General features: G+C 49.4%; 1 protein-coding gene and 1 long non-coding RNA gene across 2 annotated transcripts; one reads left to right on the top strand and one right to left on the bottom strand.

The window, feature by feature from the left end:
* Positions 1-596: 596 nt before the first annotated feature.
* On the bottom strand, positions 597-19237 carry LOC109293436 (keratin, type II cytoskeletal 80-like). The gene is made up of 9 exons (XM_019511352.1): positions 18202-19237; positions 14542-14756; positions 10454-10514; positions 9360-9455; positions 6348-6512; positions 5357-5482; positions 4473-4693; positions 3905-3960; positions 597-3815 (listed from the first exon to the last, which is right to left on the bottom strand). Exons 1-9 carry the CDS (start codon positions 18748-18750, stop codon positions 3595-3597), a joined length of 1710 nt encoding a protein of 569 aa, XP_019366897.1. The 5' UTR covers positions 18751-19237; the 3' UTR covers positions 597-3594.
* On the top strand, positions 3907-5712 carry LOC109293464. Its single transcript, XR_002096321.1, has 3 exons — positions 3907-3986; positions 4496-4567; positions 5411-5712. It is a non-coding gene; the product is annotated as an uncharacterized LOC109293464 (long non-coding RNA).
* Positions 19238-23877: the final 4640 nt, after the last annotated feature.

The following is a 23877-nucleotide window of genomic DNA, read 5'->3' as shown; positions in this document are numbered from 1 at the left end:
TCTCATCCGCCCATTTGTTGAGCTTGTCCAGGTCAGCCTGGATTGCCTGCCTGTCCTCAGGTGTGGATGCTTTACCCCAAAGTTTGGTGTCATCGGCGAACTTGGCCAGTCCACTTCTGACTCCAGTGTCCACATCATTAATGAAGATGCTGAACAATATGGGTCCAAGGACAGAGCCTTGGGGGACCCCACTGGTCACAGGACACCATGATGAGTGACTGCCATCAATTACAACCCTCTGGGTCTGACCACGGAGCCAATTCCCTAGCCAGCGGATCGTGGTGGACCCGAGGCCACATTTGGCCAGTTTCACCAAGAGGGGATCATGGGATACCAGATTGAAGGCTTTTTTGAAGTCAAGATATATTTAGTGCACTACAATGCATGTGTAGATGCTGATGGGGCTGCCTGCTGGCTAGCCCCACACTGGAGCATCCTCGTGCCCCAGTTAGCCCCTCTGCAGCACATTGACCCAAGTCAGAGCATCTCCAGGCTGGTAGGCTGACCTCTGGGGCCTCTTACCAGGCAGGGCTGCTGTCCCAGGTGCACGTGCAAATGGTATACCCTGGAGCAATGAACTTCTGTGCATACCACTCCTGAGTTTATTCAGTTACCTTAATCGCATGTGTAGATGTGCCCAGTATTCTCTAGCCAGAGGCTTTGCCCCATGGCAGCCCGGGGAAGGGCGGCCAGGCACTAAGCGAGCCTGCCACCCTGCCCTTCCCAGAGAGGAATGCAATCCCTGTGGTGAACAAGGCACGCTCAGACCTCCTGGCTGGGCAGGCAAAGTTGTGCCAGGTAGCATTGCCACAGCAGCTCTTCCCCTTGTTTGTGGCATTTCAGAGCGTCTCCAAGGAGGCATCAGAAAAGGCACGATGGATGCTCTTGGGGAAGGCACGTGTTCGATCAGTGCTGGTCAAGAGTCCTTCTGATCATCCTGGAGCTCAGTTGATTTGCTCTCCTAGCAGGGTATTGGAGTAAAGGTGCGCTGTGGGTAAGGAGCTATGTGGGGATCCTCAGGAAAGAGCATACAAATGCAGCAAGAGTAGGGGTCTGCATCTTGGAGTGGGAGCTTGGAAGGGTAAGTCATATAAGTGTGTTCAATCTCTGTGGGACACTCTTATTCCAGAGCAAAGTGCCCTTAACTAGCTGTAGCTTAATCTTTCTTCAAAGTGAGCATCCATGAAGGAAGCCTTAGCATATGCATGTTGCATTCACTTCTTTGTGACATTCATCTGATCTTCTCCTAGATACCTCCCCTCTCCGTGAGTGACAAAAACTAGGTTCCTTGCTTGCATAGCAAGGAGCAACCCATTTCTCAAAGGCACCTGCTGTCTGGATGCTGTAAAAAAATCATTGACACCCAGCAGCCTTTTCCTTTTCCATGCCCTCTTTGTACTTTATTAAACAACCGTAGCACTGGGGACCTGACATGCTGGTTACAGGGATGCTACAGCAATTAGCTACTGTACAGAAACCTGGAAATACTGTGTTTTGCTCAACAGAACTACGCAAAGAGGCCCTCTCTATTAACTCAACTTCTGTGCAAGCCCATTAACTTGAATGTGGCTGCATGAATGGAGCTGAATGCTGAGTTTGGCCCTGGTATGGAGAAATATTGCAAGGCAGGGTGTATAGTACTATCTGCAAAAAGAGGAATCCATTGACCTATCTATATACTTCAAGGCAGATTCTCTGCTGTTATCAGTTGAACCATTCCACTGATGTTAATAAAATAATATTCATTGACATGATCTGGGAGGCCTGGCCCTGTAAGTTAAAAGCCACATTATCAGTTATGACCAAAAAAACATATATACACATACATAACGTCATGTGGATTATTCCATTTAAAGGAAGGCGAATAAATAGCCCAGAACAAGCAGCAATGAACCCAGCTGTTAACGGTGTATACACCAGGCTGTGGGATGAATTTTCTGAGGCAAGATCTTCTCATCCCCTGTCTACAAGCCCGGTCTTGCTCGGACTGGGCTTTGCTTGAAGTTCTGCTTTTGCTCGCTTAAGTGCATCTTGAGCATCTTGCCTCTCTGCGCAAGGGTGACTTCTCCCCATAAGCTTGCAGAGGTCAGAAGCCAATGGGAACCATCAAGGAACAGGACATCCTTAGGGCAGTGATAGCCAAGCACTTTAGGCCAACAGACCACTGTCACCCCTCTCCATTTCTCATGGATCTCTGTACAGTCCCTGCATCCAATTTTTACATTTCACGATCCTTGCCTTTGCAATTTGAAAACACCTTGTGGTGCTCAGACGCATCGTCCATGGACTGCAGCTTGGAAACCGCTGCCTGAAAGCACTAGTGTAAATATTCAGACGTCTCTTCTAAAGTCCTCTGCATGCCCCACAAAATCAGAGCCAGCGAGCACAGGTAATGCAAAAATGAGCATTTAGAAAGGTATAGGCAGGGTTTAAGATCTGCTTGCTTGATCTGAAGACACTTCTGAGACCTTCCCTACTGCTCTCTTCCCCTTCACCCCCCCACCTTTTTTTGTTTTTTGAGTAACCATTCTGCTTTACAAAACAGTGCTAAACAAAAGTCATTGCTCTACCCTTGTTTAGCTCAGGCTATATCGGTTTCTTTCCCAGCCTGAAGGATGGGCATTTGGTTCCTGAAAGCTTGTCTAACATCTCTCCCAAGTATGCTGTTGGTCCAGTAATAGAGATCATTAAGCAGATCTATCCTCTGCCACGTTCCCTGGACCATCCCGGCTGCAACAACGCTAATGCGAAGTAGCTAGAGTCACTCTGGGTTTCTGGGAGTATAAGGATGATGAGAGGCAACACCTATAATTAGAGTTATCTAGGCTTTGCTTCACTGTAATTAAGATCAGAAATTTGACCAAATGCCTTGGAAGTCAATGAGGTTTTTCTGGTGTTATTGAGAGTAGAATCAGTCTCTCAGGATGGTTTGCTGAACATCAGCAAAATTCAATGCCTTCTGGCTACAGGAAAATCTCCACCTCTTACTAAGTATTCTGATATTAGTCACAAATTCTCCTGCAGTAACCAGCGTGCACAGGAAAATATCACTAAGTGGGATACAAGCCTAGATCTTGCAAACCCACTGGGCTTCAAACATTTGTATGTGACCCAACATTGACTCGCTGAAAACACCCAGCACTGCCCGTGTAAGCCAGAAGAAAGGAACAACCTCAATCCCCTACACACAAAATAAAGCAAGAAGGAAAGAGGAACAGCTTTGTAATACTGGTAAAAAGGACTGTCCTGATGGCTTCTGGTTCAGCATCACTGAAGCTTGCGGGATAATGCTTTCCCCTTCTGCAGGGCTTTCCGTATAAAGATCTTGAAGCATATTAAGCTTCACATGGCCTAAGGTCAGGAGGGATTTGGTAGGGCTTGGATGTGAGAGTCTGGCAAGTTCGAAGGGGGGTCATGTCCAATACAGGCTCCCATTTCTGACTGGTAGTGGAGGTGCAAACTGGGATGATGTATGGCAAGTGTTGGTTGGAAGGGGCGGGCTTGAGGTCGAATCCCAGTTCTAGCCAAAGATGCTGGCTAGGACTGGGCATCAGGTGGTCTCCATTCAGGTGCAGCTGCCAGGGTGCCTGGGATTTATTTTTCTTGGTTGGGTTTCTCAAGGCGGCCTTCTACATTAGACAGGGAACGAGGCTTTGGGCGGGCCCCGTCATGTTGGGCTTGTGTGTTTTGGGAGGCTGATCCATCGCTCTGGCTTCTGGAGAGGATGGCTTCCACCGTGCCTCTGTTTAGGTTCATCTCTGTGGGATTCCCCCTTCCTCTAGGATCTGCTTTGGAAGCTGCTGAGCTGGCTGCAGCTGCAGAGGAGAGAGAGGACGGGAGCAGTTTTGGATTTTGCCTCCCAACTTGCTGCTGATTTCATCAAGGTAAAGGGATAAATACTTACCAGACTTTGGTTTGGAGTGGATGCCGGTAATGACCGTGAGCACTGGAGACTCTATGCTGTGGAACAAATGGCCGGCAGTAAGGTGGGCTGATGCGTGCCAGACCCTTGTGCAAAACGCTCCCCTTCCCAAAACATGGACCCATGCTGCTAGAAGCTAGCGACTTCCAAGGGATTGTGGTCCTGGATGTAGGACTTGACCCCCTGTGCCATTCCTACTGGAATAGGTCTGGCTTAGGTGTAAATGGAGGTGTTGGTGGAGCCTGCAGGAACTTCTCCATGAGCATGGGGCTAGCTGAGGGTGCAGGATGGTCCCCCCCCTGTTATACCACCACCTTTGCTGTGATGTCAAGAGGTACCATGGAGCCACCCCTGGATTTGAAGGCAGTAAGTTTCAGAGCCCGAGGCTGGGTCTCATAACAGAGACAGGGCGCAGGCACAGGCTGGTGCTCCGGGCCTGCTCGTCTGCTGTCCTGAAAGCGCACGGGACGAGGCACAGATCCAAGCTATGGCTCCCTAGGCAGTTTATGGACATTTCTTCCCCCTTCCCCGGCCAGTCAGCCCGACTCACCTGCTCTCCTCCCCTTCCACCAGCTTCCTGTAGGTGAGGATCTCCATGTCCAGGGCCAGCTTGGTGTTCATTAGCTGCTGATGCTCCTTGACCAGGTGAGTCACATCCTCTTTGCCTTTCTGCAGGGCTTGCTCCAGACTGGCCAGCTTGGTTTTGGCATCCTGGAGAGCAAACTCACCCTGTTCCCCAGCCTCTTTGATACTTTCTTCCAAACTCAGGCACTGGAGGGTTCAAAGGGGGATGGCAGAGGAGTTACGTGGGTGGCTTGGACCCAGCTGGAAGTATCCACCCCCCAGCACCCTTGGCTCAGGCCTGTGCTACCTGCTGTCTGCATGGCCTCCCTTGTGCGCTCTGGAGTATCCTGTGGGCTGGCCCTACTGCAGTGAGCATCTAGGGCAGTGGGGTTCAGCGTTGCCTACAGCTTCAAGCCAGAAGGGACATTGAGATCTTCTGCAGTCTGTATAGCCTAGACCGTGACCTTTCATCCCAATGCCCTACGTCCAGCCTGAGCTCTCAGGGAGCCTCCAACATTTTGGTCCTCAGCAGATTAGATGAGGGGCAGAGACTCAGGCCCCAGCACTGCCAGGCCTGAGACCAGCCATTGTACCTTTCCATAAGAAACCATCATAGCAAGCCAGAATCCCACCCCATGCCTCAGTTTCCCTTCCCATCTCTGTCTGTAAGCTCCCCATGAGACAAAGGCCATCTTCTAGTCTGTGCACAGCACCTAGCACCATGCAGACCTAATCTTGCTAGAAGCCTTGGATCTAATAATAAATAATAGTCAACCCCAGGATACTTGTTCTACAATGGTTGCCTGGGGGGAGCTGGCTCGGAGCGGGGCACAGCTGCCATTTGTCTCCTGTTCGAGATGCCGAGCTCACCTGGCTCTTGAGGGACACTATGCAGGACCTCAGCTTCTGGATCCGTATGTTCAGGTCAGCAATCTCCCGCCGGCTGTTGAAGAGATGATTCCCATATGTGGTGGAGCGTGGGACCCCTTCATTCAGCTGCAGGGAAGAGACTGGCATGAATTGCACCCCAGCGACAGCCCCAGCAAAAGCAGCTCCCAGGACAGCAGGTGAGCTTGTCCTTGGGACCGGGGTGGTTACTGAAAGACGCATCTTTGTGAGGACAAGACCAAGCCTGACGGCAGCAGGGTTCAGAGGTGGGGAAGGGGGTCTCTTGTGGCCATGTCAGGATGGCAAACACAGTGTGTGGCAGTGGAGTGACATGGTGCTGGGCCCTCCCTTCTCTTCCCTTCCTCCCTCTCTTTTCCTTCTCATCTTTTACTCAACTTCTGAGCTTCCCTTTTCTCTGCCTCCTCTCTCCTTTCCCTTGTTCACCTGCTGACCTGCTCCCTTCCCTCTCAGCCTCTTGCCCCTCAATTTGTCTGATTTAATTACTTCATCTGTCTTTCCAGCCACCCAGCCCCTGTCTACCCATATCCCTGTCTCTCTAATGTCTATCCATCTCATGAGCATGCATCTATTTGATCACAGTATCCTGTCTTTCAGTTGCAGGTGAGGCATTATCAACCAACTCTCTAATCTACTTAGCCTTCTACCTGTCCATCCAGTCATCCATCTGTGCCCATCTCGCTCTATCTCTATCCATCCAGGCTCACACATGCTCCTTTATTTCTGCAGTTGCTATCCATCCATTCATCCTTGCTTGTACCCATCTCCCCGCCTCTAATTGCTATCTATTCATCCATCCACCCATTCTCATGTGCACCCATCTATCTCCATTAATTCAGCCATAGACACACCCATCTATCCATCCATCCATTATCTATCACTGAGGTTGGTACTTTTTTTCTCTCCCCTTCCCCCCACACCAGCACTGGGTCTCCCATGCTGGTTAGACAGCTACCTTGCTCCAGATATGTGCTTCTGCTTCTTTCCAGCTCCGAACAGCCAGGGCTTCATAGTGAGCCCTCACTTCCTCCACAATGCTGTGCAGGTCAAGGTTGCATCTGCTATCGATTCCCAGGACAACTGAGATGTCCTTCACTTCTTCTAGCAGCTCTTGAAGCTCCTGGATGACAGGGAAGGAGAATAGAGTGGAGCTTATGTGTGGGAAGGGAAGTTCTCATCAGCTCAGCCCTGGCAGTTCAGCCAAATCTCTCCCACCTGCAGTTTGTAACCTGTGCTGGGTTAGACCACTGGTGCACTGCCCCTGCAACAGATTTTGGTTGTGCATCTTCCCAGATGCCACATTCTCCTGCAATGGACACATGAGCTAGGGACGCAGCAGCATGGATTATTTTGGGTGCTAAACGCAAGAACATATTTATACCCTGCCACCTGCACAGTTCGTAGCTGAGATTGTGCTGGGATTTGCTACTGAAGCTACCTACATCCATTTGTTGCAGCATATGCCCTTGAGCACTTGAGCTAATGGAGAATCTCCATTAATCCTTAACACTGTAGGGCTTAGGACACATGCTTGGGCAGTTCTGATTCTATCCAGTAGGAGACACCACATCTTTAATACGGCATCACACATGTCCCAGAGTGAACCTCATGCTCTCGAGAATGTCTGAACCCAGGCAATGAACCACAGTAGTTGCAAGCACATGCCAACCAAAATACAAAAGCTGCAGCTCCCAGCTCTGGGCCATTTATTTTGATGATTGATACAGTCATGGCACTAGTAGAGGGGAGGATCCGAGCAATGATGGATGTAGATACAGCTCAGTGGATCTGAAAGGACCCCTAATCCCTACTTGTAAACCATGTTTCTCTATACGTTGCAGCCAGGCAAGACCAAACCTGAAGGCTTCCTAACCCCACGGCAAACGTGGCTTTCATAGTTTTCCCTGCAGCTCAGAAGTCCCCCCCCTTCCTTCAGTGGTGTAGCACTATTGATTTCTGCGGGGCTCTTCCAGATTTATGCCAGCAGGAGCAGAATAAGCCTCTTCCAATCCCTGCCTTTCATCTCCATCACTCTGCTTTCATTCCACCTTCTTGTTTCTTTATACATTGATATGCTTTGATATGTTCAGGAGGAAAAATGACCTTGTTTGCTTTGCCTTTCCCCGACTGGCAGAGGCTGGATGATTCAGCTGTAACCCTTGAAAAGAAACCCCTTTTCATGGACTAGGATTTTAAGTGTGTTTCTTTCTTACTAGAGCTTAATCCCTAGTGTATATATACCTAGGGGGCATACAAAAGGCAGCTAGCACCTGGATGAGCAAATGCATGCTCTGGCTGGAACACAGAGGATTGATTCTTCCCCTTCCTATGCCAGTAAATACATTGCTGCTGATTTTTGCCCAGAATCAGGGGTTACATGGATGTGAAACAGGCTATGAGAGCAGAATCGTGTCCCAGATCATCTTTCCTAGCTTGGCAGACCGGCAAACTCCGTAGCCCCTTTCTTAGTGGGGGTGGGTTGATTGGGAAGAAAATGGGAATTATTTCCCAATGTCATTAATGTTCTTTTGATTATTTGAGGCTTTGCTGTGAACATTTCTCATTTTGAATCAAATCAGGATGATTTTTCCAATTTCTCTCTCCTTTCTCCCCCCTTCTGCCCTTATTTTGCCAGAACTTGACTGTATTTCCTGCAAAAAAAAGAACCCAAGAGTCTTCCTTCACTTCTCTAACCACTGGACTGCCTTCCTCCCATGAGCTGGGCACAGGACCCAGAAATCAAGGCTCTCTTTCTACTTGCTAGTCCACCAGGCCTTCCTCCAGCTAGGAACAGACCCCAGGAGTCCTGGCTCCCATTCTGTCCTGATCCTAGTTTAACATCAGGCTGTGCAGCATAAAAGATTTTCTGCTGTGAGACATGGGAAATGTCAAACCCCTGGGACTGCTGACCCTTCCTTTCCAGTGGTGGATTATACTGGAGCAGTGGTGCTCAACCACAGGCTGGATGAGTGGCATGGGGCCAGTCCCTGGGCTGGATCGGCACAACAGACTCAGGCTGCATACCACCTTTGCCCATCTCCGTGCACTAGGAATGAGCTCCACGCTGCCCTGATGAGTGCTGATGAGCTCTGTGCCTCCCCAAGCAGCCCTATGCCACTCAGATCAGCCCCTTGCCAGCCCTGTGCATCCAGTCTAGCTCACAGGGCCTTGCTATCTGGGGCTCCTCCTGGTTTCAGAAAATCTGACAGCAAAGGAGAAGCAATTTGCTGCCACTGCTCCCTCACTGCCTTATTTTCAGATCTGTGCAGAGCCCTGTGGGCCAGATGACAGCTCCATTGGTCAGGGGTTGAGACCTCTTGTGCTAAAGAAAATTTATGGGCAACAGATTTAGTATGCAGGGATTGAAAAAGATTTGTACCCTGGACTCCCTCAACAGGAAAAGAGGAGATTGTCCAAGCTGAAGCAAGATCCCTGATGTCCCTTAGCTCAGCCAGGAGCACCATGGCGGCTGAGCTCCATCAGGAGGGAGGAGTAGGGTCTGGCCAGGCAGCTGTCACTTTGCACAAAGGGCGCATGCAAAAATGCAACCTGCTGCCAAAGTCAACAGCATGCATCCCTAGGCAAAGCAGCTCCAGGGGATGATGGGCCTATGTCTCAGGAGGGTAGGGCTCCTCCTAAGTGAGCAGCCTTGGGGGCATAGGTGTGGCACTGGTCCTTTCCCCACAGATGCACTCAGCATTGGTAGATATACTGGGTCTGAGTTCCCATTGCCTTGTGCTGAGGGTGCAGCAGGGCTCAGTGGTTAGAGAGGTTAGGACTGTCTTCTTGTGGGAGCCCTACTGGAGAGCTTACAGCCTCAGCCACTTGGTGCATCATCTTGGGCTCCTTCTCTGTAGGGCCCCTGGGAACCCATTCCCTATTCATAGGGAAACCTCCCTGCTGGGGACAAGGGCTCCCCAGCCTAGCAGCTCACACCTACGCTTCTGTCCTTATCTCTGCCTTTTACCTGCTCATATACAGATTTCTTCAACTCCATGTGCTCTTGAAGTCCATTCAGCTTTACCTCCAGCTCCGTTCTGTGCAAGGAGCCAGCATCCAGATCCTGCGGGTTAAGGAAGACATGCCCATGAGTGGTTTGCAGGCTGGGCTGGGATTTGTGTCTGGGGCTGAGAGATCTTTCCTACTGTGCACTCATTACCCATTAATTCTGCTCTCCTGCCTGCAGAGCAGGTGAAATATTTTGGGGGGTCCTTCTTCTGTCAAGGAAATGGGAAAAATCATGATGCATCTGCAGCCTTTTTGTCACCCTGCTGGGAGTTCAGGTGCCCCTGGGCTGAGTTCTTGTAACTGAATCAATGCAAAAGTCTTGATGGGACAACATCTGCTCAAGACTCTGGAGATGATACCCCATGCTTTTGCACCAAATGGTCTGGACTTCATTTCTGATGCCTTTACAGTGGGGGCTCCTTCCCCCACTATTTCTGAGGAGGGCCCTTTTAAGGGAAGGGGAGCAGCTTACTTTTGGCTCTGCCCATTTCAGAGTATATAAGGAGCAAGCTAGAGTTAAGGGGCCAGTTGGCTCCAGCCTATCAAGAAGAGAAGAGCTTCAGGGCTGGGGGTTGGATGATAGGGCAGCCCCAGGTAAGGGAGGCTGCAGGGAGGCGGGTCAGAGTGGTAAGTGCAGGGTTATGAGCTGGGAGGTGCATGGTGATGACGCAGGGGAACAGAGAGATTCAGAAAGTGAGTCTGGACAGTAGAGACCACGCTGGGAGGTCTGATATAAGATGAGAGAAATGCCCCTTACTCATCTGTACCACCAATGCCTTTAGCACCCTAGGTTTTCCTTAGGGGCAGGTTTCCTGCTCAAATACAGACCCAGCATGACTCCACTATCGCTCTGAGGGGCTTCCATGGCTTCTGCTCCTGAAGTACCTGAGCATTTTGAGGGTATTTAGTGTTGTGACCCTGCCCTCAATGCTTTGCTGCACAAAGAAGTGGGAGGATTAACCCTACAGATGGTTACACTGAGACTTGGACCATCTACAAGCTCATCTCCAGCCTGGACAGGAACAGGCAGACATCTAGCCCATTGCTACTGACCTTCTTGAGCTCCATGAAGGTGTACTCCAAGCTACTGCGCAATTGCATTTCACCTTCGTATCTACAGAGAGAGGAGATTGGGATGAAATCTTGCAGAATTAAGCTCACAATTATAGTTAGGGCTGTGAAGTTTGGCTCTACCCATTTATGGCTGGATCAGCAGGGCACAAATGTTTGCTTTAGTCCAGAGATGTCACCTCATCCCCAACTGGACCAGTGTTAGAAATGCAAATGGGCCCTGAGTTTGTAGCAGATGATGTATGGAACCTATGCTTGTTCTGGAGGAGGAGGAGTTGGTTGCAATATTTTGGAGAATACTGATTGTCTAAGTCCAATCTGTGCAGTTTGCACGTTTAGTTACAAAGGCCTCTGGCTTGCTATGGTGGCAAAAAGCCTTCCGTGGCATACGCTGCTCCTATCCTGTGCTAATCATTCATTAGCACGTGCTATTGTGATGTAAATGCGGCCTCAATACAAGGCATAATTGCAATATTATTGGGTGGTGAGAGAGTTTAACCTATAAATAATACCTTGAATCTAAATGTTAAAGGAATGACCTTGCCCAACAAAGGTGTAGTAGTAATAATTGCATTGCATTCCTCCTTAGTTCCTGTTTCAAGCCATGGTCCTTAGTGCTAGGGGCTTTAAAAACTTGTACCAGAAAGACTTTTTACACCTCAAGGGCTAACTTAAGCACCCAAAGGAGTTCGGATGCAGGGGAAGAAGGTGAGCAATGGGGGTGGGGGAAGCTGTGGAAACAAAACCAAAAAACAAGCAATGACAGTGTCTCCACTTCACTGCAGTGTTTACCTGTTTCATAAGCCCTGATGGCATGGGTGATGGGAGGCACTTTGGCTCTTCCGGTTTTTCTGCTCCCAAACTGGAATGGCAGATACGCTGCCACCACGCACGTGTGGTGCTTAATTATAGTCTGATACTATGCTCCTTCATTCTGCTGAGGCCTCACCCTACCCCCTGTCTGCCTCAGCCTGCCAAAAAAGGCTTTGTGCATTGCAGGGTGCTGAGGTCATTTCATCTACGGAGCAAACAATTATCAAATGGGATTGCGGTAGAGCCAGCAAAGCAAGCAATACACCTACTGAGGGTGGGGGGGGGCGGTCTTCTCTGGGGCTGGAAGGGCTGGGAACACAGAGGTGGCTCTTGGCAGGGCTAAGAATTCCTTTCAGACTGCAAATGGATCGTGGTGACCTCTGTACAGATAATCCTGAGTTTTTGTGTGGCCATCACATAGAACTGAGTATGATGTGGCTGGTTGCTCTGCAATGGAGCAGGGTAAGCAAAACTTCTGGGCAAAGCTGCACTACATGGGTTAGGGGTGGACCAGTCCACAAAGGGACTGGATTGAGTTCTCTTCTGACTCTACTTCCCCCCTGGCTTGAAAATGTCATTGGGCTGTGGGGACGACCTTCCTTGGAATAGGTAAGACGCAGTGCAACGCCCATGATGGACTTGGGTAGAGGGGTGCTTATGCATCTAAAACTCCCACATCTGGACATGCAGGTGACATGCTGTACATGCAAACTGAGGATCTGTGCACGTATGGGAACAGGAGACAGGCGAGGTTCTCTGGATAAATGTGATATGTTTAATTAGACTGGGATGGGCAATTATTTTGGGCGGAGGGCCACTTACTGAGTTTTGGCTAGCCATCGAGTGCCGCATGACAGGCAGCCAGAGGCAGATAAATATTAATTTTCTAAATTGTTTAGGGGCCCTGCTGGTCAAATAGAATGGCCTGGCGGGCCGCATCCATCCCGCGGGCCTCATTTTGCCCACCCCTGGATTAGACCAACTAAATAGTTGGGGAAAGTGTTCTTTGCCAGCTTTTGGGCACAAACATCCTTCTTCAGGCATAGGCAGAGTCTGCTGGTGTTTGATGTTCCTTGCCTGAAAGCTGGCAATGAGTAATTTTTCCAGCTATTTAGTTGGACCACATTTACCCAAAGAACCTTGTCTGCCTATGTCCTCAGACCAACACAGCTACAACCACCACCCTGGGAACACGAGAGGCACTTGTGCAGGTGCGACTGCACATCAGCTTCTGGTTAGGTATGTACATACCCAGCTGCTTAGCTGATGCAAATCACCTTTGCACCCTGGACTTTATCTCACCCCAGTTGGTGACCTGGCTCTGAGGTGGCTGGGGCCAACAGCTAAGAGGCCTAATCTGGAAGAAGCCCGCTCTTGCAAATTTGGCTTGGGAGTTTCAGGGAACGCGACCGAGCAAGGGTGGTGCCAGGCTCTGGCAGCGAGACCAGATTCTAGCTACTGCACTGTGTCTAACGAGAAACTGATTTATTTTATGTGCAGATTATACGGCAATTAAAAAAGGAGGTATTAATGTAGCGGTTACCCTAGTCATGCCGGCAGCAAGTTTCTCCCAAGCTTTTTTTTTTTCCCTTGGGAAAAGCTGTCTCAGCATGTTCACAAAAGCCCTACCACATCTTTAATCTACAGCCATGAGACCATTTACTGCAGGAAGCCAGCTGGTCCAATGGGCCAGCCCTTTAGCAGGGGGGTAAGAGGACTGATGTGTAGGTGGGGACTGCAACTTGATTTGGATCCAGGTGTGCATGTAGTCATCACACCTCTGCTGAGAGCTCACTGCCCCACCAACGTGGAACTGCAACCCGTGTGGCAATGCCCAGGAATTCATTTATTCCTGGAACTCGGGGTTAATATTGTGATGTGATAGTGATGAAACTTGACTACCTACTGATGAGACTAATCACCTCCTTCAGACGATGGACAAGGGCTCGCTGCAGGTTACGGACCAGTGGAGGAGGCACAGGGGCGGGGGAAAAACTCCCGCATCGAAGAAAGGAAGTGTCAGTTGTAGGTAATACGTGCACATCAGCACAGACAGGCGTATCTATGTCTCTCTGCCTGCCTGGGATATGCTGACCCCACTGAATAAGAAGAGAGGCAACTTTTTGCTGGAGATTGTGATCTGTGGAACTAGGAGAATATGTTTGTATGTATATTGAGGAATTAGAGCTGCCAAGATCTGTAAGAACTAGCACAACGCTCACTGGGACTTCTGCAGAGTTTTTGCTACCATGCAAATGGTGGAATAAACAACATCCCTTAAAGAATATTAGCTATATTCAATATTGGTAACAATGGCTACTTATATGAATTCCTAGAGAGATCTGCTGTGCCTCTGTGCCTTGTTGCTGGAGGGAATGATTAGACCACCAGACTAAGAACCACATCTCCTGAGCATCGTTCCTGGCTCTGTCATTGGCTTGCTAAGGTGTCCTGCACCAGCTTCTCTGTAAATTGAACTAAAATGAAGCCCATTATCCTTTCTTGACTTGGGGCATGTTGGGAGGCTGCTTTTTCAGCCATACATGCTTGGCTGTGCTTGGAATGACATGTCTGGAGAAGGTCGGTGTGCTGGGCTTTGTGCTCATAGGTCCCTGTTTTCCTTTGGGGTTTGGATCGAATGGTTGCTCTACTTGGCTAAAGCAGGTCCTTAGAGATTGAGAACTTTTTGTTCATTGCAGTGGCTTGTAGATTTTCCATGGAAAGTGGCTTTTTGGTCAAATGACCAATTTTGATCAAGACATACTTTTAATAACCCAACCCATTATCTATCTATCTATCTATCTATCTATCTATCTATCTATCTATCTATCTATCTATCTATCTATCTATCAATCATGTGTGGTGGAAATCTTTCACAGGAATATTCCTCTCTGTGCCTCTGCTTCAATACTCCCCAAGCATAACTCTCATCATCACCTAGTTCTCCTATATCCTGCTTCTCCTTAGTATCTTGCTCGCTATTTCTTTCTCCATGAAAGAAATATAGTGCCTTTTTGCAGCCCTTCCCTCTTGTCTTTGATGTCATTAAACAGGAAAAGAGTAAGGAACTGTGTTTGGTTTTTTCCACTATGGAAAGCTCATCTGCCCCCTCTGTGCTTATTAGTATCCATAATGGGATGTATGCATTACAGCAACTTCATGTTCTTTCTGTTGCTTATGCCATGTGGTGGATCTGACACCTGGCAATAGGTAAAAGATTTACCTCCTATTCTCAATGAACATGTGTAGACACCTACTTGGCTCGAAAGTCATCCATGGAATCCAGCACCTTTGTCAGCTTGGATTCCAGCTCTTCTTTCTCTTGGTCAATCGACTTCATCTCTTGCTCCATTCTGCCCATGTACTCATCGTAGATGCACTTGATGTCCACCTCGGAGCAGGAACTGTCCTGATCTTTGAGGAAGTCCCACCTGGTCTCCAACATCTTGTTTTGCAGCTCCAGGCCTTGGACCTGCAGAACAGTATCCAGAGACTTTAGGAAGGCTAGTGGTTGGGACCACATGGGACCATGCGGCTGTGGACCTCCAAAGCTGACAGCCTGGACTTCCCTGCATGAATTCAAGAGGCAAATCTCAACCTAAGTTTTAGCATTCCTGCCTCTTTTGCTGATTTGAGCATACAGAGGCTGGACATGGGGAGTCTGATTCCTAAACAGGAGTTTGCCTAATTACCTCTGACTCTCTGGGCCTCCAGCACAACTGAGATTTGTTTCTTAGCTGGGGAATTTGGGCACCACAGTCTGCTATGATATTCCTCAGCTTGGATGGCCTCACGTGGCACTTGCATCACAGAAGATGCCACTAGGAACCATTGGTCCTAAAATGCAACTGTGGACCTTAGTCACTACTGCAGCATATGCCGGGGAATCAGCAGGTTTACACTGGGGTAAAGCTGCAATAATGCATCGGACTGGAGGCTTGTAATGTAAAACAACATGCCCAGCTCTGGAGATCTACTGAATAATCCATAATCCTGGCCAGCCATGGGAGTGGGGAAGCCTGGTCATGGACACCACTGTATTCAAATCTCCCTAAACTTTGTGATCTAGTGCTAATGCTTGGCAGTCCTACAGCGGTAGCATCTCCAAAGGCCAGCTTCAAGCATTTAACCACTGCCCCCCCCTTCCCCCTTTTTCCTGCTCTGTGCACAAACCAAATGTCTGCAATCACTTTAATCTACCGTTAATTGCCCCCAGTAGTGGATCCTGGCTTTAAATCCATCAGGAGGAATTGCTTCTCCACAACATCCCATGCATCCTTCTTGTATGAAAAGGTACATCATTGTATATGTGATGGTGTCACTCCTGCCAGTCCTGTATATTGAGTAGCTGTGGGCTGAATCACCTTTCATGTTTCCATGGGATGGAAAAGATGTGTTTGCCTTTTGGGATAGTATCTGCTAAAAGACGGTGTTTTACCTTGCTGCTCTGTTCTTGGTTCTCTCTGGATTATTTGGTAGTGCACTGCTTTGCATAATGGGATCCCACGTGTGACTTTAAGGTGTTGCCGTAAAAGAAGTAATAGGGAAGATCAGGAGTCTCACTTTGGTGGTTCACAGGCAAAGTGCTGGCTGCAACTATGTGACCACATACAAACAGAGTTGGAAGGGGTGGTACAAAACCATCTAGCACATTCCCTGTGTCTAAACCGTCCCTGCCTTAGCTTGCACTTAAGCTCTGCCATGACAGACGCTCCACAACCTCTCTGCAGGGCAGGGGGGAGATCAAAATCCTGAGGTTCTTGGGACTGAGAGACTCATTCTCCTGCAAGGAGGTCCCACCAAGACATGCATGAGGATCAAAGAAGTCAAAGCTCTGGGTGCTTGCCTTTATGCAAGAGGCACAACTATCCTGAACATCTTCCATCTCCAAAAGACAAGAGGCAGAAGAAGCAAAGGAGCCAGGACTGCAAAGGTGGGAGAAGAGCCCAGGCCTCTTGAGGCCCCAAGTCCAGCGCCTTTAGCTACTAGACCATCTTGCCTCATCCCTGAAGGCTCCTCATGTTTTAAAGGACCCAGTTTGAAGACTAGATGCTTACAGTGGTTCCTCTGGGAAGGTCTGACCTGAAACACTGGGCAGAGTCCCACAGATGGATGCAGGGCTGAGAAGGTCCTGGCAAAAGCCAGGTATACAGGGCAGCTGGCTCACTCTCCATGCCTCCCTGAGTACTGCAGAATGATGCTGTCTTGGGGCTGCCGACAGCAGCCTGGGGAAATGGATCCCCAGGCCTCTCAAAGCCCAGATCCTCTGTCTGAGACCACCACAGAAAAGCAGGGCTTGAGTCTGTGCCTCCAGAGCCGCCACAGGACATCTTAGCTGCTCTGCTCTGGTACCCCAGTGGGAGGGACCATCGCTGATTGCTGCCACTCCTGGGATGTACAGATGGCTGCAAACTTTCTGTCCTGCATCTGGATGGAGGGGACAGCATGCCATGCTCTTCCTGGAGTCCTTTTCCATATGCTTTGTAGGGGGTGGAGGGGAGAGGACTGCAACATTAGCTCGCTTTCCCTACAGCAGCATCTCTGGGCACAGAGCAGAAGAATTAGCCACGCATGCCGCTCATGGAGCCTTCTTGCTCCATGTCTGGGGCCCCAGGAAGATGTCAGAAGGGGGAAGCCACCAACCAGCTTTTATCTGCCCAGCCACACACATTTGCACAGGGAACACTTAGCAGCTACAGCCTCTCTGCGGACAGTCAGCAGCTGAGCAGAGCTCAGCAGAGCGCTGCTGCGTGGTAGCTGCCATCTGGGTATTTGGTGCAATTTTGAATGGGACTCAACCAGTACTCAACCAGGGATCAGCAATGCCAAACAGATGAACTTCAGCCTTTAAAGTAAAGCTGCTTTGCCAGGGCTGCTCCGCTCACTGCCTCGACAGAAAAGGCACCTACTCAGCTGCGCCCCTTAAATCCTGCTCCAGCCCTGTACTCAGTGGTGCCTTGGGCCCCATGCTGGCCTTTCTGCACTGGGGTGAAATTCACCCAGCGGGTATTTTCAATGCCCCGTGCATGTGGGAGCATTGTCAGCACGGGCACTTGAAAACATGCATGGCCTTTTGCACGCCTGGGTGCAACATCTGGGTGATGGCTTGTGCCAGCAGGTGCTGTTGGCATCTGTGCAGAACGGATGCATGGTGCTGGGAAGGGGACCTCGCGAGCCTCATTCACAGGCCTGCCCTGGGTTTTAAAACAAAAAAAGCAGCACTTTGGCATCGCCTGCCTGCTTGATACACCCCCGTGAAGCAATCCTCTCTCAGGAGATTACTATCTGTTTACAGAGACGCAGGGCTTTGCAGGAACCTGCCTCCTGCGGATGAATTGTTTTCCTCTGAGAAAATGTTGTGCCTTCTCTTGACTCGTAGATGAAAGGGAAACTTCCTTCACCGGCCTTGCAGCCCAAAAGACCCTGGGCCTTCACAGAGGAAGGTGGTTTCCCTTCCTTCTATGCTTCACTTCTCTCCTCCAGCCTCTGGAAAATGGGCATAGCGGGCACTTGAAGCAGTATTACTGACCTTGGCTGTTGCATTGGCTCTCTGGTCACTTGGTTGAAACCAATGCCCTCTCTTTCATGCCCTGTCTTCACAGTCCCTGTCTGTGGTGCTGAGCCAAGTACCAGATCCGACCCAGGGTCTGTTTCCCAGTGGTCCACCAGGGCAATTACTAGCAGGAGGCCTCACGGGGATCTCAGGTGCTCCAGCATGGGGCCTCTGCCAGAATTAGCTAATGATGATTCAAACCCATGGGATGGCAAAACAAATTGGGGAAATTAGACTAACATGTAGAGCCCAGGAGCAGCTCGCTGAGAGCCCTAGGCATCCATCTGCTCCAGAGAGATACCCTGCCGGCTGTCAGGGACCTATCTGCCCCAGTCTGGCCACCAGAAGCTGGAGCTGTTCTTACCTGTTTGATTAAGGCCACAAATTGATTGTTGAGGACCTTGATTTCCTCCTTCTCCCGGTTCTTCATGGCCTGGTAGCTGAGGTCGATGTCCAGGTGCAGCGGGGTCAAGAGGGTCTTGTCCACTGACAGGGGCGGGTAGGCAGAAGGCCTGTCTCCGCTGAGGCTGGCGGAGCTGAAGTTTCGGCTGGCTGTGCTTCTGGGGCTGCTGCAGCCATTGTAGTCCGCGGCGGCGAAGACGGAGCTAGCCCTGCTCATCCTTCCTGAGGTGCCCCTGGAGGAGAGCGAGCTGGTGCTGAGTGCCTTGGAAGGGGTGTCCATCCTGGCTCTCCCGGCGGTGGGCTCCAAGCTGCCTGCTGCTGCGGGGGGAAGAAGAGAAGTGGCACGTTTGAACTCCTGCCTCCCCTGAGCTAATGCATTGCAAACACCTGTTCTCCTATGTTCATTAAGTGGGGTGGGTGTGACCACTGAGGTAATCCAGATCAACCTGTTGGGTTTTCTTTTCACCCTGCTCCCTCCTTCCTTTTTGGAGCTTATTTGGGTGGAGAGCATACACACACACACACACTGAGAAATTAAATCACTCACAGCCGGTTCTCACGTGCTGCGAAGCGCCGGCTTCCTCATCCTTAAATGGTGATGAAAACAACAGGCTTTAAGCTCCAGCTTAGCTTGTAGCTAAGGTGGGAGAGATGGATTCAGGAATGCGGGCTTGGTTCTTGGCTCTGAAGTAGCCGTTTTAACCCAGGTGGTCACAGAACCAGCGTCTTGGAGTGCCCAGTTGGGAGATACCACGAAGAGGTCTGATTTTCTGGTGTCTCAAGTGGGGCACCTGAAAAGCAAAGCTTTTTGAATCGCTTGTAATTGTGATGCGCAGGTTGGCAAAGTTACAATTGTCAGTAGCATTTAAGAGCCCAAACCCTGTTTTCAAAAACAAGCTATGCGCTGACACCCAGAGAGTCTTAAGGCATTTTCATTTCAGACGGCAAATTCAATATCTTCCATGTTTCAGGGGCGTTGGTTGTAGCCATGTTGGTCTAAGGACATAGGCAGACAAGGTTCTTCGGGTAAATCTGGTATCTTCTATTAGACTGACTCAGATAGTTGGGAAAATTCTTCTTTGCAAGCTTTTGGGTACAAACGCCCTTCTTCAGGCACAGTGAGTGTCTGCAGGTTGTTTTGTGCTCACCTCTGCCTGAAGAAGGGTGTTTGTACCCAAAAGCTTGCAAAGAAGAATTTTTCTTGGACTAATAAAATATATCACATCTACCCAAAGAACCTTGTCTGCCTATGTCCTTAGACCAACACAGCTATAACCAACACACCTTAAGGCATTTTGGCATTTCAAGCCACCCGCTGGGGAATCTCAAAAACCGCCAAGGCTTCTCACTGCCTAAGCACTTTTGAAAATCCCACGGGGATAAAATCATACTTCCTTTCTCCCATCTCTTTCCATCTTGAGGCCTTCAGGGAAAGGGCTGTCTGGTATTTCCTTAGTGGAAAGTTTTTGTTGGAAGTGCCCCAAACTCTCAATTTCCATTTGGAGCTTAGTTTCGTTCCACATTGGTTTGTTCTCCCGCTAGTTGGACCTTCCCCGGAAGATGAATGAATTGGTGAGTTGAAACGCCCAGTTTCTATAAAATTAAAGACTTGATTTTGAACTTAAGAAATCATGTGATTGTATAGAATAGTTTGTATGCAAAGGTGATTGTGTGCAGATGATGAGAAGTGTAAGCTCTAAAAGGAAAAAGCCCAGTAGGCCATCCCAATGAACTTCACTGCCCTGAAATGTTGGTTCCCCTCCTCTTTTTTAAAATGAATTTTTGTCCAACTGACACATTCCTGCAAATGATTTTTAAGAAATCAAAAAAGAGCCTATCGGGAAAGTTTCTAGGGGCTCATGTGTTTGTATAGTATCTAGTATGAAGGGTCTGCCATTTTGGTTGGGGCCTTTAGGGTGCATACACACGTATTAACTTTCTGACAGTTAAGCCAACTTAACTTTTTAGTTAACTGTCTGAATGTACACGCATGTGGAGCAGAGTCGACTTTACTGTGGCACAAGATAACTCACCTCTGAGGTGTATTATCTTGAGTCTCATTAGTTAAGTTGACTTGACATGGTGGTAGCCATCCTGTGGCTAAGCAGCTGTATGTGTGTATGCTCCAACATGGTTCAACTTAAGTCATTTTAGTTAAATCTCCTTATTTTAAGTTGACTTAATACATGTGTACACCCCATTAGAAGCTACTATGAAATCAATACTTAATAATAATGAGGTTATTGCAATAGAAACCATAAGTGATAACGGGGCTCAAAGTATAAAATTATAGCTGGGAACTGACAAAGCTAATGGCTCTGGAAAGACAAAGCAAGACTTGCACGCTCACACTCTTTCTCTCTCTCTCTCATTATATAGCCTGTTTGTTTGTGGCTTAAAGATGGGCATCTCATTAATATTAATTAATCACATCAGGTTTTTGGGCCAGCAGGCAGGCTTTCTGCTTCCTCTGGTTTTGAGGGCAGTTGTGGTTCCTTAGGAATGATCCCTCTAATCAAAGGGAATGGAAATTAAAGGAGCTGGGTTTAGTAAAGAATTAAATGACTTTTGTTCAGCTGCTGCTCGGGGACAGGGCAAGGCACTGGTGTCTGCAGGGCACTGCTGCAAGGAAGTGCACAGCCCTGGTGGCATCCCCACATGTGGCAGCCAACATTTAAATGTCCATTCATGAAAGAAGCCGCACTGTTAGCAAGCTGGCATCGTTGGGGTCCCATTGGGCAGGGCTGTTTGCAGACAGGTGGGACTCCAACATAGTTCAGCCAGGACCCTGCTGTGTGGGAGCTCCCGTTGATCGAACTCAGTTTTGGCCGTGCTGTTTGGTGGCATGGAGCTGCCCTGCATCACTTGGTCCATTGGCAGGAGTCTGTGCCTCTGTGTGTTGGGTATGGAGGGGGATGGGTGCTGTGGGCTGTATCTACCTGCAGCATGTTGCATGTTTATTTGGTCTCTAGGCACAAAGTCAAAGGGAGAGGCATTTCTGACTCAGGTTGCTCCTTCCCTTCCTGTTGATGTTCCTGGTGCTCCGCCTGGGCCAGGTATTTGGTGCAATTTTGAATGGGCTGGTCTTCCTTGGCTGAGCCAAGCTGTTAGTAAACTGGGGGAAGTGATAAATGAGCCAGACTGGGCATCAGTCACGGGTGAACAGAGCGGGGGAAGTGACGGATGAGCCAGACTGGGCATTATGGCGCTGCATGGTGTCGGGCACAGCTCCTCACTGTACCCAGCCACCCTGAGAGCTGGGATGCCCAGGTGCCTGGATACGAGCCCTATCACACCCTTTGTGCCGTCGGCTACCAAAACTGGCCTTGCCTGAAGCATGCCAGTCTAATGGGATGTCAGGTTTGGGTGGGATCATTTGACCCAGAAAGTTACCTGCTCCAGTTATTGGCCCACCTTTACCTCTCTTGCTGGTGTCCTTGATTAGCCAATGAATCTTAATAGCTGTATATTGAGCTCAGGATGGCACAGATTACCTGCTCCAAAGGGTCTAAATGGCAGAAATATGGGAGAGAACTTGTGGGGGTGGTGGTTTGGTCAGGGCATAGGGAGTGGGGTTCATTGGAGGAAACAAGGAGAGAAGTCTTACCTGCCTGGGCTCGCCTCACTTGAGTGGAAGCTGCTACTTCTGCAAAGCCCACCGCGGGGAAGGGGCATCACCCCACTTCCCCCACCAGATACACTGCTGGGCTCAGCACTGATAAGTAAAGTATTGTACCTGATTCTTATGGCCAGGCTGCTCAGGGCTGTGTGTGTTGCGGAAAGACTCCTTGCGGGGGTAGGCCCAAGTCAGTGCCCGGGGCTGGTGCCCCTCGCATCCTGCCCTAGTTATGCTCCTCTGCTTTAGTGTCATACCTAGTGCCTCCCAGTGTATTCATAGACATTAGGGGCTGGAAGGGACCTCATGAGATCATTCAGTGCTGTGATTTCCATTGTGCAGAGGGATGAAGTGACTTGGTTAAGGTCATGCAGAAGATCAGTGGCAGAGCAGGGACCCAAACCCAGGTCTGGCAAGCAACAAGTCATCCCCCTCATCTCTGCCCACCTGTCCAGACAATCACTCAACTTTCTGGTTGGGCACTCTCCCTCCTTTCTTTCCTGCCAGCATGTTTGGCTTGTGACTCCGGCCTGAAGGGGCTCAGCCTGTGGGTTTCTGTACAAGTGTCCCTTCCCCTTTTCCTTATTGCTCACTGGCAGGGAAGTCCCAGCCCCTTCCTTGCTCACATAAGTGAGTGGTGACAGAGTGTGGAAAAAAAAGAGATTGGGAAACGCCGTTTCAGCCTGTTTCCATGTCCCATCTCCCCTCCATTGCTCTCCTACCTTTCTATTCAGTCTTCCCCCTTTTCTCATGTCTTTCTTCTCTCTCCCCTTCCTTTTACCAGCCCCTCTAGATTGCTCTTTCCCTTCCTCTCATTTTCCCATCCCACTTCCCCTTCTTTTTCAGATGTCTGGTGGCAGCTCATGGCAATTAGCTCCTTTAAAAAAAGAAAAGACATCACCTGCAAAGAATTTCTCATGTGGTTTAAGAGGCAAGATGGGACATGTCTGCAGGAGGATCTGGGCTCTGCACTCAGGAAGGTTTCCAGCCCCTTCCCCGCTCACGTAAGTGCCAGAGCATTCTGTGCATTAAAAAATAAGTAGCAATAACACTAATTAAAATGGGGGTGAGATCATTAGCCTCTTCCTGTTCTTCACTGTCTCTGCAGACACTGGCTTATTTCCTCTCTGTTCTCCATAGATAGGCCATGCAGCCCACACTCTGTACAAGATACTCCTTGTCCCTCTTGCCTGAGAAGAATTAAGGCTGGGGCCTTGGGAGGAGTCCAGTTTTAATGATCTGTTCTGTTTCATAGATTTCATAGACATTAGGGCTGGAAGGGACCTTGGAAGATCATTGAGTCCAGCCCCCTGCCCAAAGGGCAGGAAGTCAGCTGGGGTCATAGGATCCCAGCAAGGTAAGCATCCAATTTGCTCTTGAAGGTGTTCAATGTAGGTGCTTGAGCCACCTCCGATGGCTGGCTGTTCCAGACCTTGGGGGCTTGGACAGTAAAGAAATTCTTCCTTATGTCCAGCCTGAAACAGTCTTGCAGTTGTTTAGGAGCGTTCGACCTCGTCATCCCTTGGGGTGCTCTGGTGAACAAACGTTCCCCCAGATCCTGGTGGTCACCCCTGATAAACTTATAGGTGGCCATCAGATCACCGTTGAGCCTGTGCTTTTCCAGGCTAAAGAGCCCCATGGCTCTCACCCTCTCATCACAAGGTCTGTTTTCCTGACCTCTGATCATGCGCGTGGCTCTTCTCTGGACTCTCTCAAGCTTTTCCACGTCCTTTTTGAATTGTGGAACCCAGATCTGGATGCAGCACTCCAGCTGCGGCCTCACCAAGACCGAATACAAGGGGAGAATGACGTCCTGGGATTTGCTTGAGAAGCATCTATGGATGCAAGCCAGCATTTTGGTCACTTTAGTAGCTGCAGCATCGCACTGAAGGCTCATGTTCATCTTGTGGTCAATGATGAACCCCAAGTCTCTTTCTTCCATAGTGCTAGCCAGGGTAGCACTGCTGAGCCTATAAGGATGCTGCAGGTTTTTCTTCCCAAGGTGGAGAACCTTGCATTTTT

The sequence above is a fragment of the Gavialis gangeticus genome, unplaced genomic scaffold (genome assembly GCF_001723915.1).
Source record: "Gavialis gangeticus isolate Ggan-Ray unplaced genomic scaffold, GavGan_comp1, whole genome shotgun sequence".
NCBI lineage: Eukaryota > Metazoa > Chordata > Crocodylia > Gavialidae > Gavialis > Gavialis gangeticus.
This window is presented reverse-complemented; position numbering and strand designations above follow the sequence as displayed.